This window comes from Wolffia australiana, chromosome 14 (assembly GCF_029677425.1).
Source record: "Wolffia australiana isolate 7733 chromosome 14, ASM2967742v1".
NCBI classification, from domain to species: Eukaryota; Viridiplantae; Streptophyta; class Magnoliopsida; order Alismatales; family Araceae; genus Wolffia; species Wolffia australiana.
The window spans coordinates 8421165-8442333 of NC_135848.1; the positions used below are offsets into that span (position 1 = coordinate 8421165).

Sequence of the window (21169 nt, forward strand, 5' to 3'; positions counted from 1 at the left end):
ATCGGGCATTCGAACGACCGAATCCGAACACCGATCTGTCCAGTTCAGATCCGATCCAAACACATCTGCATGTATGTTCGGATCGGATTGTTTGAACAAGATGGCTGTTCGGATAGAATGTCCGAATTCGATCCGATTCTAACACGTTATTCGAATCAGATCAAATCGAATGTTCGAATACAGCGGCGTCATCAGTTGCCCAACGCCACCCAACGGCGGCCACTGGCCGCCGGCGCCGGTCAGCAGTCGCCAACAGTCGTTGGTGCCCGCTGGCCATTTGTTCGAACTTGTTCGAACAATCTGAACAAATGGCCGATCGAACACCAACGAACCTATTTAATCATTCAAAACTTTTGATCGAACACGGACAAAGGGTCTGTTCGATCGAAAGATTCGAACATATCAGTTTGAAGAAGCATTTGTTCGTTCAAATCTTGCGAACAAGATTAGAAAGATCCAATCCGATCCGATCCCCGATGCCTAAAGAGAGAGAGAACACATTTCGTCCCAAATCGCCCCTCTCTCCTCACCAAAAAACTAGACTAAAAACATCATCAAAACTAAGAGGGAAAAATTAAAAATTCAAATCCAACACCGAACTCAATAATTTTACAATTTTCCTAAAAGCAGGGGTTTCAAACAATTCCCAAAATTCCCGAGGTTATAACGCCAATTTTTTAAAATAATATAAATAATCTAAACACATTAATTTCAACGCCAAGTCCTGTCAATTTCAAACTCTCACTACTCCACGAAGACTTCCTTCAAATCGATCCATCCTCGGCGATCTTCTCCAGCGAAATCTCGTCTCCTGCGGCTGTTTGATTCGTTAACGGCGATCTGTTCTTGCTCGATTTGCTGAAATCTGTGAGAAATTTGATTCGGAGTGTATCTGTTTTCGGGATTTTGTCTGCGATGGCGACGATGGAGAGCTTGATAGGGCTCGTCAACAGGATCCAGCGAGCCTGCACTGTTCTTGGCGATCATGGCGGCGCGGAAGGCAGTGCCTTGCCCACTCTCTGGGAGGCGCTGCCCTCTGTTGCCGTCGTCGGCGGTCAGGTGAATTTTCTACTTCAAACAGAAATTTCAAGTTCCGAGTCCCCAGAAAACGAGATACATTGAAAATGAAAGAAAAAAATCTCCCCGTTTTTCTGTGTTTGTATTTTATTTGGAGGTTTTATTATTCATTTTGATGGCAGAGTTCTGGGAAATCCTCTGTGTTGGAAAGCATCGTTGGAAGGGATTTTCTTCCCCGGGGATCAGGTAGGGTAATTCGGCGTTAAGATTTATTTTGAACTTGGTTTTATTGGCGGGTCGATTATTAATGCAGGAATTGTGACGAGGCGTCCGCTGGTTCTACAGCTGCATAAGACGGAGGATGGGCAAGCAGAGTATTCTGAGTTTCTTCACTTGCCTCAGAGGCGATTTACGGATTTCTGTAAGTTTTTTCTAATTAATCAGAGATATGGTTTTTTTATTTTAAGGGAGGTTGATCGATTTTTTTCTTTGAAGCTGTTGTGCGCAAGGAAATTCAAGATGATACTGATAGACTGACCGGGAAATCAAAACAGATCTCTCCAGTTCCAATTCATCTTAGCATATACTCTCCCCAAGGTCACTATCTTTTTATGTTTCTATCCGCCGATATTTGAATCATAATATGTATTTTGCTTTAAGAAATAACATATTTCCTGGAGACTATCTTCCATGTGTTCTCTGAGGAGATTCTCTAATTGTAATGCAATATTTATTTTTAACTGAGATAATATTTCTTCTCAAAGGATGAACAGTTTCAGAACAAAAGTTATATCGTTTATCTCACGATTTCATTCCATTGATTAACATTAATTTCAATAATTTATCTCATGTTGCCAATAGCTCCTTTTTTGATGCGTTTATGACTATCAATTGTTTCTACTTCTCTGCTGAACATGTGTAAAATATTAGCTGGTTGGCATCACAGTTGACTTCGTCATTGTTCTCAATCTACAAATCTATCTTTTTTGTGAATTCCTTCAAGAATTCCTTCCTTGATGGTGATCCACCATAATTCACCCAGACCTTCAGTTAAATTGAAAGTAGGAAGTTCTTCTTCCTGACCAAGGAAGAGAAGAAAACAATGGACGGTAAGGCAAATGACTTATTTAAATTTCATGATAAATAGGGTGATTATTTTTCTCAGCCTGTCACTCCTGGTACTACGACGATAACATGTGGATTTAAAGATATTGTGGAGATACCATAGAAGAGAGGAACATGGCGACAGGAGGAGCCTGTTGCCTGGGAACTCAAACTAAACACAAAAATGGTTCACTTTCATTAACATTCTACCTGCCTAAAATTGGCCAAGCTCTCCCCACTGAAGTTGGAGTGATGCTGTTAACTGGGCAGTCTAGCAGGGTTCAATGCTGAAATGGGGCTATGGGGTTGTAACAATGAATAATCTGCATCGGTGTTTACTGAATTATGGGTCCTGTCGTTTGGCATGAAGTTGTCCTGAAAGTTTTGTAGATTTGGTTGGTTCTGAAATCTATATGAAAGAGGTTCGCCCAAGATATTTGTTAGTTGTGAGCTGGAAGAAATCAAATATGAAGTGGGCATCTGCACTTGAACGCACTAGACCTCTGTTACGTTCCCCTGTCGGGGAGCGATCGATGATCGAAATTGTACTCAATTTCAACAAGAAAAGATTCAAATGTTCCAATGTAACTTCAACACTAGAAAGAGAGGGGGAGACGAAGGGTACAAGAGGTTCCCAGGGTAGAGAGGAAGGGAAACTGGAATGACGAGGAGAATTGGCGAGGGTTGGGCGGAAAGCAGTTGTGGGCTCGGCAGGGGAAGTGATGATGGCGACCTGCGAGCCAAGAGAGAGAGGAGTCATGACAAAGACAAGAGATAGGAGATGTCGAGCGAAAGGGAAAAGGCTTACTATGTGATTTCCTCCCTCAAGCTTCCTCAAGTGGGGCTTTAAGTAGGAGTCGTGGGCTGGGCCTGTGCTTGTGGATTGGGCCCATGTCGGGCCCTCTTCTGTACATATAACTGCCGCTGTATCATATCAACCTCATTATTCCCTCTTAAAGGCATGATTAATTTATTCAGTGTAATTTGTTAATTCATCTGTAAATTTGATTATGACTCCTGATATGCAGTAGAAACTTGCGTCCAGTTTTAGTCGACTTCTCTATTACTGACTTTAATGATCAACCCATATTCCAGAAGTACAGTTGGAAACAACAGCTTTTCTATCATTGTTGAAAGTTTCATTTTGCACTTTGCTGCTCTGTGTGAGGTTTAGAACTATTCCTCATTTTCCCAGACAGTTATTTGTCTCAAAGCTTATAAATTTCTTTATTTATCTGATTCCTTATCTACCGTTTCGTTTTATAACATCTGCATTTCATTGACGATAGAGTTTTTATGTGAATGGTACAGCTGATGCAGTAAATGTGATTAAGTTTCAAACTATTTTTCTGCTTATTATGTGTGGCAGTTCTCTTGTTTCTTACGCAACTCTGCAACATTTCTTACTGGTCTTTTTATTCAATGATATTGATGCAGTATATTTTGTGGAATACTAATCATGAGTTCTACTCTCTTGGCAGTTGTAAACTTGACATTGATAGACTTGCCTGGACTTACGAAAGTTGCAGTTGGTAAAGCTATCTTCTCATTTTCTATAATTAAAATTCCCATAAAACTATAAAGTCCTAAAATTTCTAACGGATTATTTTTTCCTCCAGAGGATCAGCCTGAAAGCATAGTTCAAGACATTGAGAACATGGTTCGATCATATGTTGAGAAGGTACCGTAGTTGTTGGAAGCAACCTGCTGTCCTTCCATTTTTAGTTTAATTTCTTTTCTTTAATTTTTGTAATGGGCCCACTTATGTCGTAATGGGCCCACTTATGTTTTGGGCCCACTTGTAACCCCATAAATAGGGGAAAACGTTATTTGCTAAGTAATTTTGAAGTGTTTTTTAGTTCCTCTCCAAACCCTAGCCACCACAGCTCAGCAGCTCAACAAACATGGTGTCAGAGCATCCTGGGAGAGGTGAGCAGATCAACGATCTGAGTCTTCATCAGATCCGATTGGCATCTGCTCAGGCTAGCCACGAACTGCGACGAGGTACAGGTGAGCAGATCTCGTGGGCCTTGAAGAATCCAGAGTTGACTCTACAAGGTCAGTGGAGAGGAGGCAACCACTCGGCGGCATCTGCCAGGACTGCTCTAGCCTTGTGACGGCGACATTGAAGCGACCAAGACCAGAGCCATAGAAGCTGACTCCGGAGAGGTGACAAGCCAGAGTATATGGAGAAATCCGAGAATCCAAGAATGGATAGAGAGGAGCCGGTGACAGTTGGCCAAGTACTCTTTCCTAATGTCCCTGAAGTTTTTAAATTTAATGGCTTCAATTTACTTGATTGGAGCCAATATATTGAGTTAATCCTTGAGAGTAAATGATTAGTTCATCATCTCAAGAAGAGATAGAACCAGAGAATCCAAAGTATAAAGCCTGGAAGAAGGAGAATGCAGGTGTGCATGCGTGGTTACTGGGCAGTATGGCTGGAGATCGGTTCAGGAAATACCTGTACCTGAAGAAAGCTAAAAGTTTCTGGGATCATATGCACAGGAGCAATGTAAGGAAGAATTATGCCTAGAGGATCTTTGAGCTGGTGACCAGAGCAACTACATTGGTGCAGGGAGGAATGTCAGTTGCAAAATTTGCTGAAGAACTTCAGGCAATCTGGAGAGAGATTGATGATCTGAGGTCAATCAAGCATCCAGAGGAGTGGCAGGCTATACTACAGGATCATATGTTTCGATTCCTTATGGGACTAAATAAGGAATATGAAGGACTCCAGAGTCAAATTCTCAACTGAGAACATATTGCGGATTTAGAGGAAGCCATTCAGCTCGTAATAGATGAGGAAAGCGAAGGGCCTTTGGAAATGACAAGGAGGAAACAGGAGCAAGACTCATGGCGAAAACCAAGCAGCAGTAGAAGGGTGCATCAGAGGGAGGGGAAGGTAAAACTACAAAGTATCAGAGAAAGAAGGGAGATGAAGCTCCAGATCAGAGAGGACAGGGAAGTAAAGAGCAGGGTAGATTCAACCTGTATTGCTCTTATTGCAAGAGGAAGAATCATACTAAGGACAACTGCTGGATCCTACATGGTCGCCCCTCCAAACCTGCACAAGCCTATGTCTCTGATGCCAGAGAGAGTGAATCTGGTGATGAAGAGGAGCAAGGACAAGCATCCATGAAGACTGTCTCCAAGATTACTGTTGAAGACTATGCTACCCTGAAGGAAGAGTTTGAGAAGATCAAGACAATGATAAACTCTACATCAATGGCCCGAGCTGGTGCGCTATCTACCTATCCTGATCATATCTTATCTGACTGGATAGTAGATACCGATGCAACTGATCATGCGACCCCATATTACTCCAAGTTTGATAGTTATACTTTGTAATAAAGGAGACAGAAGTGTGTTCATGGCAGGGGGAGAAGTCCTTCCGGTGACAGGTATTGGGTGTGAAAATTACAGGTCTTGGCCTTATAAGGCATGTACTACATGTCCCTGGTCTCAAAGCCCAACTTATATCTCCACAGAGATTTGTCAAAGATTTGAATCTTATATTTTCAATGACACCTGATGATGTGTTTGTTTATGATAAGGCAAAAAACCTGAGGACTTCACCTTTTAAAGTGAAGAATGGGCTCTTGTATGTCAGTAGTGAAGGAGGTGGAGAGACTACATCGTGCTACACTACACGATGTATTATGCTTAGCAAATGGAGCAGATCAAGTTGATGCATTGTCGTCTTGGGCATCCATCATTTGAATTGCTAAAACATATGTTTCCAGTGTCATTTAAAGACATGGATGTTGTTGATCTTTACTGTGATACATGCCAGTTTGCTAAGCATAAACGTGCATCTTTTAATGGGAAAAGTAGTCGAAATGGAGTTCCATTTGCTCTTGTTCACTGTGATGTGTGGGGGTCCTTCTACTACAGCATTAACAGGTGCAAGATATTTTATTGTGTTCACTGATGATTGCACAAGCCTAACCTGGGTGTATCTATTAAAATCCAAGTCAAATGTTGCTACTTTAATTCAAACGTTCTGTCACATGGTGAAAAATCAGTTTGATACTTCCATTAAGCGACTGCGTTCTGATAATACAAGGGACTTCATTAATGAAACAATCTCCAAGTACTTCAAGGAAAAAGGAGTAATTCATGAGTCTTCTTGTGTGTATACACCACAACAGAACAGAGTAGCTGAGAGGCGCATAAGTCATGTGACCACTACTGCTGGATCATTACTCATTCATAATGATGTGTCCAAGCGGTTCTGGGGAGAAGCGGTTTTAACAGCCGTACATATAATAAACCGATTGCCATCCAGATCACTAGGCTATGAAAGCCTTTTGAAGCTGATGATGAAGTTCTACCCTCTGCTCAGTGGAAGACAGACTTCAACCCAGAATATTTGGGTGTGTAGTTTTTGTACACCTGCACAATCCAGAAGGCAAGTTTAGTCCAAGGTCGGTTAAGTGTGCTTTCTTCGGTTATTCACTCACCCAAAAAGGGTACAAGTGCTACCACCCCGCAGCAAAGAGATTTTTTGTGTTAGCAGGTGTGACATTTCATGAGAATGAAAGCTATTTCAAGGCATCACAAGGGACCTCAACTGATATATACCAACAGGCACCTGGAGTCACGGAAAGTGTGATATGGAGGGTGAGTTAATAGTGGGAGAAGAAGATGAAAGTATTGGATGGCCCATTGCCTTGAGAAAAGGCCGGAGGCAGTGCACCCAAGGAGTGAGATATCCACTCACTAATGTGGTTGGATATTCTCATCTGGGACAGGATTATCAGTCCTTCATTGCGGCCATTAATTAGATCTCAATTCCCTGAACCTATCATGAAGCGATAAAGGATATGAATTCTAAGAAAGCAATGGATGCTGAAATGGAGGCATTAATCAAGAATAATACATGGGAAGTTGTTCTGACACCACCTGACAGACGTACTGTGGGTTGCAGATGGGTATTTACTGTGAAATATAAGGCTGACGGCAGTTTAGAACAGTACAAAGGCCGGCTAGTAGCTAAAGGCTATACACAAGCCTGTGGTATTGATTATGGAGAGACATTTGCACCTGTTGCATAGCTCAACACAGTGCGTATCCTTCTCACCCTAGCAGCAAATCTGAATTGGTCATTGTTACAATATGATGTCAAAAATGCCTTCCTCCATGGTGACTTGAATGAAGAAATTTACATGGAGCTACCCCGTATACTATGAGTCTGAATCAAGAAAGGTCTGTAAGTTGAAAAGGACACTTTACGGACCGAAGCAGTCCCCAAGAGCATGGTTTGGGAAGTTCTCATGTTGCATGAAGTCCATGGGTTATGTGCAAAGTAGTGGTGATCATACACGCTTCCTGAAGCATTCTACCTCCGGTAAAGTTTCAATTTTATTGGTTTCCATTGACGATATTATTATTGCAGGGGATGATGATCTTGAAAATCGATCGTTGAGTACTAAGTTAGCTGGAACATTTGAAATCAAATCACTTGGAAAACAAAGTTTTTGGATATTGAGGTCGCTTTTTATTCCCAGGGCATATTCATCTCACAACATAAGTGATTTGATGGATCTTCTCCAAGAAGCAGGAATGAGTGGATGCAAACCATCTCTGGTACCTGTCGATCCCAATACAAAACTGGGTGCTTGTGAAGAGGAAGCACCAGTGGATAAAGGGCAGTATCAGAGGTTGATTGGGAAGCTCATCTATTTGAATCATACAAGACCCGATATACCTTTTGCAGTGGGGTTGTTGAGCAGATTTATGGAGAGTCCACGCTAGTCTCATTTGCAGGCAGCATTCTGTATATTAGCATATTTGAAGGGCTCAGCAGGTCATGGAATTTTCTTCAGCCGAAATGGGAACACCAGCGTGGAGATGTATACTGATGCAGATTTTGGGGGTTCGCTGATAGATAGATGATCCGCGACAGGATACTGTGCACTTCTGGGAGGAAATATGGTTACGTGGAGGAGCAAGAAACAACCAGTAATTGCATTATCCAATGCTGAAACTGAATACAGAGCCTTGGTCAAAGGCATCAGTGAGACCTTATGGATACGAAATATCCTTGCCGAGATTGGGGTGACACAGAACAAGCCGACTGTAGTATACTCTGATAGTAAAGCAGCAATTGACATCGCTCATAACCCAGTCCTTCATGATAGAAAAAAACATATTGAGCTGAACAAGCATTGGATCAGGGAGAAGATCGACCAAGGGCATGTTTATATTCAATATGTGAAGACAACTAACCAGATTGCAGATGTGCTTACAAAGGGATTGACCAGATCCCTCTTCGACCAATTGCTGAGCAAGCTGGGAGTCTGAAGCATCTATTCACCAGCTTGAGGGGGAGTGTTGGAAGCAACCAGCTGTCCTATTTTTAGTTTAATTTCTTTTCTTTAATATTAGTAGAGGACCCACTTATGTCGTAATGGGCCCACTAATGTTTCGGGCCCACTTGTAACCCCATAAATAGGGGAAAACGTTATTTACTAAGTAATTTTCGAAGTGCTGTTTAGTTCCTCCCCAAACCCTAGCCACCACAGCCCAACAGCTCAACAACAGTAGTGATCCGGATATAGGTTTCTTTTAATCCCTACATGGCTTGTACTTCTATAATAGTAAAATAGATTCTGCTTGATCAACTCTATTTTCCAGTATTATATTTTTTAGTAAATCATTTATCTCACAAAACCAAAAAAACAAACAAAGACCAATTTTTATTCTTCATCTTTTTCACGTAGGAGACATGGTCAACAAGGCTCTCTCAACGACTGAACCTTAGGGTTGGGAAAATAACAGATTCTTGAGAATCTTAGGGTTAAAAAATACCTCTTGTATAGCCATTAGGGGGACACCTTTTGATGAATGATCATTTTGTAGTTTCTTGGCATGAGTAGCTGAATATGGCTGTCATGAGGGTAAGAACTTCTGACTTGGAAGTTCTTCAAGCCTAGACCATTGCTAATTTCTATCTTCTTCTTCTCTCTTCCTTCCTCATATCTTCTGCATCTTTTTCTTGATTTTCGTAAGATCTCCGTGGGAATCGTAACAGAAGCATAATAAAGTGGGACCTCTTTAGGCTCTTTTTCTCTATGGATATTCCCATGAAAAATAAGCGAGGATGACGTCGAATGCTCTGCTTACTTTCCTTTGTTTTGTCCTGATTAATGTTTTCTTTCTCTGCATCCTTTGATCGAATTTTGGTATTTTTTCCCTGAATTATATTTAATTTTATTTATGTAAATTTCTTTCTTTTCTGCTGTAGCCCAACTGTATTATTCTTGCTATTTCACCTGCAAATCAAGATATTGCGACATCAGATGCTATTAAACTTGCCAGAGAAGTTGACCCAACAGGTGTGTCATAGATCATGACAATATTCAACTTCAAAAAGATTTTATTTTCTTAATTTAAGCTTTGTTTCAGGTGAAAGAACATTTGGCGTATTGACAAAACTAGATTTAATGGACAAGGGAACCAATGCACTTGATGTAAGTGGCCACCTTTTTTGCGCCCATATCTTATGGTTGCTTTGAATGCATTATGATCTATTACTTATTCTTAATATTCCTTAGGTTCTTGAAGGAAGATCGTATCGGCTGCAGCACCCCTGGGTTGGAATTGTTAATCGTTCTCAAGCAGATATAAATAAGAACACAGACATGATGTCAGCAAGACGGAAGGAGAAGGATTATTTTATCAGCAGTCCAGATTATGGACATTTGGCGAGTAAAATGGGTTCTGAATATCTCGCAAAGCTTCTCTCTAGGGTAAAAACATCCCTGTCACCATCAAAATATCTTTGGGTTATGATATGATCTCTATAATCTCGTAGGGGTATTTATGTCATTTGTGTTATAACTGTTTTATTTTAAATACATTTAGCCATCCAGGTGATGGTTTAGAAAGATATACTCAGCGTGGCTGATTTTTTAGGAGAGAGTATTGATACGATCCTTACATAAATTACAGAATTATCCCTGTGGTGTTTGGGATCACATAGGTAAAATTGCAAGTTTACTGACATGCTACGTTTTCAGCATCTTGAAAATGTGATTAAGTCACGCATACCAAGTATCACTTCCTTGATAAATAAGACAATTGATGAACTAGAGTCAGAAATGGACCGTCTAGGCAGACCCATCGCTCTAGATGCAGGGGTAAGGTTTTCGCGATTCTTTATGCTGATGTATTGTACACATATTTTTTTGTACGCTCTTCTCTTAAGTTTGTTTATGTTCCTCTTTCCAGGCTCAGTTGTACTCTATTCTGGAGCTCTGCCGTGCATTTGACCGCATCTTTAAAGAACATCTTGATGGAGGGTACGCGCATTTTTTTTGTTGGTTGGACTTTCTAACAAAACTTTTTGGTTTCTCATTTTGGGGCATAATTTTTCCATTTCCTTTGTTATGATGAACCAATCTTCAACTTACCCGTTAATGATATGAAATCCTCTTTGGGCAATGGACAGTTGTGTCAGTTGTCTCAATCGTTACCCATAGCAGCTTCTTCGTGATAAGAACCTGATCTTTTTTTTGGGAAATAACGGGAAGGGATGGAGATACAGGCCGTAAGACTTGGCAAAATAAGAGAGAGGCAAGGACTTGACAAAATGGGCTTTCTGGGGAAGAGGGCAAGGACTAATATAGGATTTAATCAAATGATTCTGTTACGACCCTCAACCTCTATCAGGGACTCAATTGAATAGTGGTCATTGGTCTTAACTATAATTCTTTTTAATACCCTCCGTTAATGAGGGTAGTCAAGGACACAGTTTAATAGTGGCTGGGAGATCGGCCCGGAGGGGACATAGGTGCCAATTTGGGTCTGTTGTCTCTTGGTCTTCTATCTTTCTCTCTATTTCTCTCTCTAGGAAGGGAAATTACTAAAATGCTCTTGAAACTGAAAAGACAAAAATAACCCTTGATACAATGGGGATCGTATCACTTTGCCGAATTCAATTTTAGGGGTACACTATCTGAATGGACATGTGGTATATTAACATACTTTGCCTCTATGTGTTTAGGTTTGGATCTGTAAAAAGTTATTTTTGGAGGCAACAAATCAAAATATTTGTGTAATTTCATGTTTATTGCAGTTTTATATTTTTCTTTCATAAAACTAAGCAATTGCTTACATGGGAAGGATGGTGAGTGACTCTTTTGTTGGCATAGGCGCCCTGGTGGTGATCGGATTTACAGCGTTTTTGACAATCAACTCCCAGCCGCATTAAAGAAGCTGCCGTTCGACCGGCATCTGTCCCCTCAGAACGTGATGAAAGTAGTCTCCGAAGCAGACGGCTACCAGCCCCATTTAATTGCCCCAGAACAGGGTTATCGCCGGTTGATAGACGGTGCACTAAATTACTTCAAAGGCCCAGCCGAGGCATCTGTTGATGCTGTGAGTAGCTCATAAAAAACTTAATTTTCATTTTAAATATATATATATATATTCCATCTCACCTGGCATTCTAAACAATTTCAGGTGCACTTTGTCCTGAAGGACCTAGTGAGGATCTCAATCGGGGAAACCGAGGTAACCTCTCGAAGAATATATCTTTTTTAAATATCTGAATCCAAGGACATGCACTGAATTTGTTTATATATTTTCAAGGAATTGAGGAGGTTTCCAACATTACAAGCTGAGCTGGCGGCCGCGGCGTATCACTCATTAGAGAGGTTCAGGGACGACGGCAGGAAGACGGCGCTTAGGCTGGTGGAGATGGAATCTTCTTATTTGACTGTAGAATTCTTCAGGAAGCTTCCCCAGGAAGTGGAGAGAGCTGGGAATCCCCCGAATCCTGCCGTGGACCGGTACAGCGATGGCCACTTCAGAAGAATCGCGTCGAACGTGTCGTCTTACGTCACGATGGTCTCGGAGACGCTGAGAAACACAATTCCCAAGGCTGTGGTCCATTGCCAAGTCAGAGAGGCCAAGAGATCCCTGCTCAATCACTTTTATACTCTAGTGGGCAAAAAAGAGGTACCTCTTTTTCTCTTATTTATCCCTTTTTAGATTTGCATGTTCATGTTGATGTTTGGTTTTGAGTTTCGTGTCAGAAAAGAAATATATAATCTTTACTGCATGTTCTCTAGATTTCATAAGACGATTTGGAATTTGGCTTGGAAGGAGATTTGCCTACCAATCACGGTAAAATTGGATCGGATCGAAAGTTAGATCGGAGGGTTGGCCCTGATCGTGATCGGATGGAATTGACCTGATCGATTGGATTTTGGTCGGATCAATCCGATCTATCCAATCAACACTTATTAGGCTTAGGTGTCGGGTAATCGGGATAATCATGTGGATCGATCAGCCCTGATCGTGATCAGGTCACTGTGATCCAATAGATTGGATCAGCTAGACTGATATCAGATTGATTTGATGGTAGAATTGACATGATCAAAAAGTTTACCGATCTCTGACCGTTTACACGAAGAATTAAAAATCCAAAGCTTTGGTTAAGTAGGAATTATTTTTTTTCTAAAAAAAGTTCAATTGCAGGGGAAACAGTTGTCTCAAATGCTTGATGAGGATCCTGCTCTTATGGAAAGGAGGCTTCAGTGTGCGAAGAGACTCGAGCTGTACAAGAATGCGAGGGACGAGATCGATGCCGTGGCGTGGACCCGGTGAATTTTTTTCCTTCCCATGGGAATATGTTCTTTGGCTCTCACTCTGTCATGAAAAAAAAATCATGTTTTTTTTCTGGCAGTTCATCTGGATTTTTCAATCTCTAAATTGTTCATGATGACTGGCTTGAATTTTGAGAGCCCATGACTGTGATTATGTAGTATGATCACCGAGTCCCGAAAACTATATGCATATATGTATATATATGTAGTTGTGGCTACATAATGCCATGTTTTGCATTTGGTGTTTTGCAACAAGAAAAACATTCTTAAGATCAAGTGTGTGATCATACTCAAAGTTTTATGAGAATATGCCAAAAGACAAATTTTTGTGGATTGTTTAAAGGATATAGATGTGAAACAAGGGAGTAGTCACCAACAAAGATAATACCTGACTAGAAACTAGGTAGAGTGGGTGCTGCCACATAAACTGCGGCTGTCGTGCAGGGACGCGGACGGGACGATTTTTTCGTACTGGGATGACAAAATCGTCCGGTCCAAGGGTATGGAAGACATTCGGGATGAAAATTCATCCCGGGGATTTCGTCCTGTGGGACGAAAAAACCGTCTGTCCGGAGGTCTCCGACGATGGACGGACGAATCTGGACAAAAAACACTGGATTCACATCCGACGGTTGAGATGTAGCCATGCGGCCTCACTTTGATAATTTGCATTAAAGTCCCTGTATTTTTATGCACGTGCAAACCGACGCCGCTCAGAAATTATTTTACATATGCCCCTTTGCATTCTCTCTCCTCCGTATTTCCATAAAAACTTAGAAAATTATATATTAATATATTAAAAATATAAAGCGGGTTTTTTTTGTCTGGGATGAGAGACAGGATGGTTTTCTCCCCGCACGGGACAAAAATTCATCCCGGGAGTTCTGGATGGGACAGTTTTCGTACCGTTGGACGAAAAATTTGTCTCGTCTGTCCCTGCACTGAATCTGGAGGTTAGACAGGATGAAATTTGTCCCGTCTCGTCCATCGTCCACGTCCGGGATGATCCGAAACTGTAACTATGGCCGGCAATCTGAATTGGTGATGAATTTGGACTTCAGAAGGCAAGAAGGAATCTAACTTGTATCTTATAATTTCCTAATAATGAGGATGTTAAATTAAGAGAAAACTAAAATACCAAGAGAGTTTTATGCTGAAGTAATCACTCAAAGTCAATCTTATTCATGAAACATTTTTAGTTAAAATATATTTTAAAAAATCTTGACTTTCACTGAATGAATGGTAAATAATATATGTATTTGCTTTGAATATTGAGAATTATATTTTTTTCCGAAGGAAATATGCTTTCACCTTCAACATGGGGTCTCTAACTGATTCCGATCATAAAAAGTGATAAAATTTAGAGTTTTTTTCTTATTTAGATATTATTTTAACAATAATACTTGTATTTACATGTATATATCTGAGATAATATAATCATAAATAGTTCGACTTGAAATTATGTTCTAAATTATTATCGAATAAAAGTTATAATTTATAACCAAGCGTTTCTTAATTTATGAAATGCTCGAACACTATTAAGTAAAGATATGTTTAATTATCTTGTTTTGTATTAGTTAAAACCTAACTGAATTAAAATATAAATCACTTCAAATTCTGTATTTATCAGTATAAATATATGAATATAGTATTTTATTTTAAAATATTAAGTACTTATTGCCAGATAATGAATTTCCTAATATTCGTCTTCAAGAGTTCAATGAGTTGTTATCCTTGGAAAGATATATATATATATATAATATATATATATATATCTTTCCAGACTACTTCTGGTCACCAAATGCCATTTTGCCTCTATCAAGTATATGTTCTTCAAATATTTTTATCCATTTAAAAATTTGTTACTATGTTAAAGCTCCCGCTCCTTAAGTTGTCTTGTCACCCCCCTCTTAAACTCATGACTTAGCCATTATGATTGTACAGTCTCTCAAACTTTTTAATTTTTTGTGTTATATACTCCATTTTTTTTAATTCCAGAAGTTCCTAAATTTTTTGGACAACCAAGTCACATCAAATATGTAACTTAAACTTTTATGGACCAGATTAAGACTGGTCTGATAAATGAAGTCCTTTCATTGAGTTTGTCTCGCACACTAATATTCAAAACTGTTGTCCCTTGAAATGTAGGAAGAATATTTTGGAGACTACCTTCTTGGACGTTGATTTTTAACTAAGAAACTTCTTGGATGTTGATATTCTATTTGTAACTTATTGGGTTAATTGGCACAACAAATCACTAAATAATCTCCAAATCAAATTTGAGTCCATGTTGTGGGGCCTCAATTCAAAATTAATCTGAATTCTTAATGAATATTTATACTTTCTATTATAATGTTTTTCCTTGCTGGAATGAATTTATCTTGTAGAAACTTAGGTACAAGTAAATTAGGAATTCAAAAAACTGCTCCACCTAAATTCTTGATTCAGAAATCATATTTATTCTGGAGAATTATTTTTACTTTCCATTTTATTGTTATTTTCAGAACAATTATATAGGTGGTTCAAAGTATGATTTTCTTGAATTAAGATCATTTTTTACATTTAGCGCAGGCAAGTAGTTTACAAAAACATGTCAACAACCTCTTCAGATTTGTAATGCCAATGACACCAGCTTATATCTTGATTCTTGATAAATTAGAAAACAATATCCAGATACTTTCTTTGACCCATGTTGCACAGAACTGTGTGAAGTTTCAATCTCAACTATTTAAAAAAAAAGAGGGACGATCACCTTCAAACTGTGATTATCCTGATATTATAATTGTATAATCAATAAGTACATGACTGAGCAAACCGGTCCTCTTCCCACCCTTTACTATCTCCAAAACCAGTAAGAGAGAAGACCCTCTATATCATCAATCTTAAATTATTGTTGCAGTTGATTGCTGATACTCTCCAGTCAACCAATTCTCAATCCGTAGATAGCATTCTTGTTCCATAATTCCTGAACACAAATTCAGAATTCTTTTTCAGCACCAGATCAGGTGACCACTTGTCGTTTCTTTCTCCTTGAAGCCAGCTTTTAGAAACATAAATAATTCCGCTGGATAAATGGTTGTTAATTAAAGTTGAAGTGACAGTCAGGAAGAATACCTGTGAATTTATTCTCAAAATCTACCATTAAAAGTGAGAAAATAATAACTGAATTTTTAAAAGGAGAAACAGTCATACGCAAGTTTGGTTTCTACCACAAGTGTACTACACATCTAAGATTGTTTTGAAGTTTTAATTTGGACATATTTTAAAGATGATTGGATAATGCCAGCATGCAAAACAGTGAATAAGCATGTAATCTTCATTTAATCCTCCAAACTGAGAAAAAGTTGGGATTGCCTGTCACAAACAGCCCTTACTGATATTTATCTACAGTTACCTTGATGAAATGCACACATGAAAGACCAGGTTATGACACTACAAAATCTCATCACCCAAGTCAGTTTTAGTCTCACTTCACTCTTGCTCCTCCAGCTCAGAATTATCACTAGAACTCCATTCTTTTGCCAGATTCTGCCTCTGATCCTGCGCCATTGACAAACACTTGATCATTCAAGGGCAAAAAATGCAATTAAAAGATCACAAGGGAATTCAATAAAAAAGTGAATTGTAGACGTACAGCCTGCTGAGCTTCAAGCTTCTTTTGCAGTGCTTCATGCTCTGCTCTCACGCGATAAGGTACACCGCTCTGTAGGTGCACGTTATTCCGAGCAAGATCTTCGTCGATGTCGGACACTGTCGTGGCAAAGGGGTGATTGGCAGGGATCCATCGGACGGTATCGGGGTCCACATTGGCGGGAAGAGGGTCGCCTTCTTTGAGGAACACTGTTGGTCTCTTCCATTGATAGACCCTCGACCGACGCCTCTGATGGCTTGACTGCTGCTGGGCAGTCAGGGTCAATGGGACTAGGCCATAGACCTTACCACACATTTCAACAGATGACTTGCTCTTGTTGACTTTGACCATAGGATTGTTGAATGGGTCTTCATATCTTAGCGGAGTTGATCTGCTCACAACGGGGGAAGTACAAGAAACATTGTGAACTGGAAACTTGAGATTTGAATAAAATGTATAAATTCAACAAGAACGAATGAAAATGCATGTCTGAATATAACAAATCTCAGCCATTGGCAGAAAGATTGATCATTTTAATGGAAAATTAGTCAGAATATTTTTATTTTTTGAAAAATTAGTCAGAAGTTTTATAAATTCATGATAAGGTTTGCCGTCCCAGAAAAAGTCGTGTCATCATCCAGTCATCATCACTGACATCGTCTTGATAGACAATGACAACAATTTTCAAGAGAAAATAGCATTACAGTAATGATATGGTGGGTTAACTAAAAGTTTAGAGAGAGAGAGAGGGAGAGAGAGTGATAGAGACTCATGAAAGAGAAGGGACTCACAGGAGGGAAAGACGGGGAAGGCAGAGATAGACAGTAGAGATAAATACAGAGAGATGTGACATGACCTGAGAGAAAGAGACTTCACAGAAATGAGTGGAAATCGAGAGATTAAGAGAGAAAGTGGAAACAGAGTACAAAGATAGGACGATGAATGTGTTATTATTAACCTAGTCACAGGCAAGTGACGATGACAACTAATCATCATTGTGATTAAGATTAATCATGTAGACAATATGACTACATTTCTTCAAGTTAAACATTTCCCAACATCGCATACATAGAGGTTAGCTACACATGGACAAATGAGGATGTAAGTTTACATAATTCATTTAAAGTCACAATAAATTATGTATTTCCATGTAACCTCAGCAGAAACCATGAATGATGAGAGAAAACATACATGGTTCGTTTGTGGGATTTCAACTGTCCACGTCTCACTAAGTCAGCTACAGAACCCTCTTGATTTCGCTTTCTTTTTCTTGCCACAATCTCCCTCACAAAGATTAGAACCATCGTCAATGCCAAGAACACACCTGCAGCAATTTGCAGCCCAACATTTCCTTTCATCTGAATGACAGGAGAACTGGCATCAGTAACATGGGACACTCCATAAGAATAAGAATATCTTGGATCAAGTAAATCTGACACGAGTTACAGCATTATCGAACACAGAATTAGGATTCACCAACAATGAGGAGCCATCAAGTACGTGGGAAAATGGCAAGAACAAAATCGTCATCATCATCATCATCATCATCACTATCATAGCCATAGTCAAATGACCGGCACGATAAACACTCCCCGTTGTCCTCATCTCCGCTCAGAAGGACAATGACGAAATCGTCTGAATCATCCTCATCCTAGAGCCAAAGGCGAACAATGAGTGCTACGATGACTGGTCATCGCCCTCATCATATGAAATAGTAAAAAACTGAGAAAGTGAGCATTAAAAAATGAAGATTCATCAGTCAATCTGTCAACAATTTGAGAACATGGAACGATGATGACGAAAAAATTGTCATCCACATAAAGATAACAAATGATAATGACGATGGCTGCAACAATCATAAAAGAATAGATTTTAACAATCATAAAAGAATAGATTTTAACAATTACTACTTCAAAGTAAGTTAATAAGCTGAAACCATACCCGAGTGATGATGGCTGGCAGAAGCTGGCCTTCTGCAGTGGTTGAACTACTGACATCACTAATTGTCGACTCCTCATCAGTAGGGTTTGCTACCGCACTGAGGGACAATCGTCTTCGTCGTTGAGGACCCAAGTTAATTGAGAAACTGAATCAGAACCAAAACCAAAATCCTTGTCAAGATTAACTCTGGTGATCATAGAAACCAAAAGAAACATCAATTTAAAAACAAAGATTCCATAGTAACCAGGTTTAACCCTTTCCCCAAAAAAATCAAAGTTTGATTTGTATGATTCTGATAATAATGCAAACCCAATGTAGAAAGAAATATTCATAGCCGAACTATAAAGATTTGAAACATCGAGCAGCAATGCAATTCTGTAGCTCATCCCAACGTCTGGAAGAGCCATTTGCTCAGGCAAACGGGAGATTTCAAACGCAAGAACGTATACTAACTCCAATCACACATTTTCACGAGGAACATCCACATTTGAGCTCAAGCACCATTAATTCAAACAAAAAAGACGGTGACATGAGGAATGATTAAACCCCCAGAAACTCGCGTAGAATAAAGATTCATTCTTTAATAGTTACACGGATTTTACCCAGATTTCGCCTTCATTGAGACTACAAGGGTCGCTGGACTGCGAGAAATTGACGGAGAAGATTTTATAGGGTTTTTGAGGCGCGATGCAGCCCTCCAATGCCATCCAGAAACTGTAGGAATTGGAAGATTGCATGCTCTTGCCGCCATGAATCGATCGTCTTCTACCAAAGCCCTCGACAGTGACCTAAACTCCGGAAATAAATGATTTTATAACTAAGCTGTTCATACTTTGAATAAAAATATTATGTTTGTTTTATTTTTAAGACTATTTTTTTCTTTATTACTTCAAATAAAAAACACGCCTGCCAGGTAGGACCGATCCAAAGGTTGTGCTCGTAGACCGATCCAGCTGTGCCTTGGACGACACCCAAGGGGATTTTATATATTTAAAGTGGTGTCACCGCACATTAAATATAGAAAACATTAGGGTTTTTCTCCTAATTTTGTAGCTAAAAATGATCCAGTCCCTTCATTGAAATGGGAGTTTGTTGAAGATAAAGATGAATAAAAAATGGACTTTACTTGAATTTTTATTTGAACTGTTGAATTTTTTATTTTTCAATGTGGATAAATACTTTGCACTTGAGTAGACACAAGTCTGGGAAACAAGTTTTCTTGATAAGATTCATTTTGGGTGCTGATTGATTGATTTTTTATGATTTGATGTGTCCTTATGTGGGACTCGTGATGGGCCAGATCCGATATTTGGATGCTGATTGATTAATATTTTCCTCGATATCCGATAAGCCAAAAGTTGGGCCAGATCCAGATGCCGTGATGGTGTCAGTTAAATGTACATCTAGCCACGTTGTGGATGTAAGCAGGTGCCAATACTGAATGTCATATATTGGTATCTAGATAGAGGAAAATATTTTAATAAATCTGTCATTTGTTTAATTGGTGCCAAAGATACTATTTAGTAAGTGCATTAGGAGGGCACTGATGATAATCCAAAATTACGATGACATTTAATTGGTTTGCAAATTATGGCTCAAGATTCAAGATGTGATAACCCCAAATTATTCGGATTAAAAGTGTTAACTAGAGCCGTTAATATCCAAAAAATCTAGCTAGGACAAGCTCTTCATGCGTCATTTGGTCCTAATATTATGCCTCATTGACGAGATAGCTAGGGACGTTTCTATCCCATCTCGAAAAATATTGAAATTCTGGTATTTTATGCAATTTTGACTTAAAGTATGAAACTATCAAACCATTGGACTAGAGTTCTTAAGTACCCCCATCAACCCACACACAGGCCATTTAGCTACTAAGTGGAGGGTGGAGGGCGGGCCCATAATTACTCACACGAGCTTGCTTAAGCCCCAATTATGGCATATTTTTAATTTTCATAAATGTATAGTCCTCATTTCACTATAAGAGCTTTATTATTGAATGTATACTTATTATAGAGCTGATTATCTACTACATTACAACGTAGGGCCTAATTTTAATGCATTAGTATGTAGGATTAAATTCAAATATAACACAAAGTTGTGTACTATGTAATCAAATCTGCTATCCTCCATCTAAATACAATATATGATATCAACATCTAAATAACCAAATGCTTTCAAATTCTGGTAAGGATATCTAATTCTGATATGTTCCCTTTAAGTTTAATGTAACAAAAAAAAGAAACATGAGACATTTACTTGAAATTTATGTGCATCAAATAAAAACCCAATATTTTTAAGGGCATCACTGGGTGTCCTACGTGATTAGGATGCATTTGCCAAGAGAAATGCAGAAGGAACTAAACATCCAGCATGGGGTAAGGACTCAAACTTGTAATATATATATATCTTGGTGGGGTCTACCCAAAGAAGAACCTGAATGCCACCATAGGAGGCAACTCAGCATTCAAACAATATGACAATGGTGCACACCTAACTGAAAGTACAATCACAATACATGGGTGAGAAGAGTGGATATTGGGAATAAAGCATCCCACATGAAGGATTTTATTGAAGATCCTTGAGAATTTCAAAGGTTGAGCACCCAACATCACCATACAACCAATGCAAGATACAAGTGAGATAAGCATTCACTACTCATTGTTGGCATAGAGAATATCAGTGATGCAAATATAAGTGGCCAGCAAACCAATCATACATTCCATATTTTGTTTAGTATTCATCAATACAATATATTGATTATCTCACACATTTGATGCTTATGATGAAGTCAATGAGTACACGATCCGACTTAGTGAATTATGATGAGACCAGAATATGGAAATCACTTCTCTTG

The 21169-nt window shown here is 39.2% G+C and overlaps 2 protein-coding genes across 2 annotated transcripts; one reads left to right on the forward strand and one right to left on the reverse strand.

The window, feature by feature from the left end:
- The first annotated feature begins 732 nt into the window (after positions 1-732).
- LOC144711797 (phragmoplastin DRP1E-like) lies at positions 733-12840 on the forward strand. Its single transcript, XM_078585858.1, has 15 exons — positions 733-1059; positions 1200-1263; positions 1331-1438; positions 1513-1614; positions 3603-3653; positions 3741-3802; positions 9374-9464; positions 9535-9599; positions 9684-9878; positions 10149-10268; positions 10360-10430; positions 11283-11508; positions 11593-11643; positions 11722-12090; positions 12613-12840. Exons 1-15 carry the CDS (start codon positions 916-918, stop codon positions 12739-12741), a joined length of 1848 nt encoding a protein of 615 aa, XP_078441984.1. The 5' UTR covers positions 733-915; the 3' UTR covers positions 12742-12840.
- A 3192-nt stretch (positions 12841-16032) lies between these two features.
- MCD1 (multiple chloroplast division site 1) lies at positions 16033-19116 on the reverse strand. The gene is made up of 5 exons (XM_078586537.1): positions 18915-19116; positions 18313-18457; positions 17563-17729; positions 16375-16762; positions 16033-16280 (listed from the first exon to the last, which is right to left on the reverse strand). Exons 1-5 carry the CDS (start codon positions 19061-19063, stop codon positions 16212-16214), a joined length of 918 nt encoding a protein of 305 aa, XP_078442663.1. The 5' UTR covers positions 19064-19116; the 3' UTR covers positions 16033-16211.
- Between the last annotated feature and the right edge of the window lie 2053 nt (positions 19117-21169).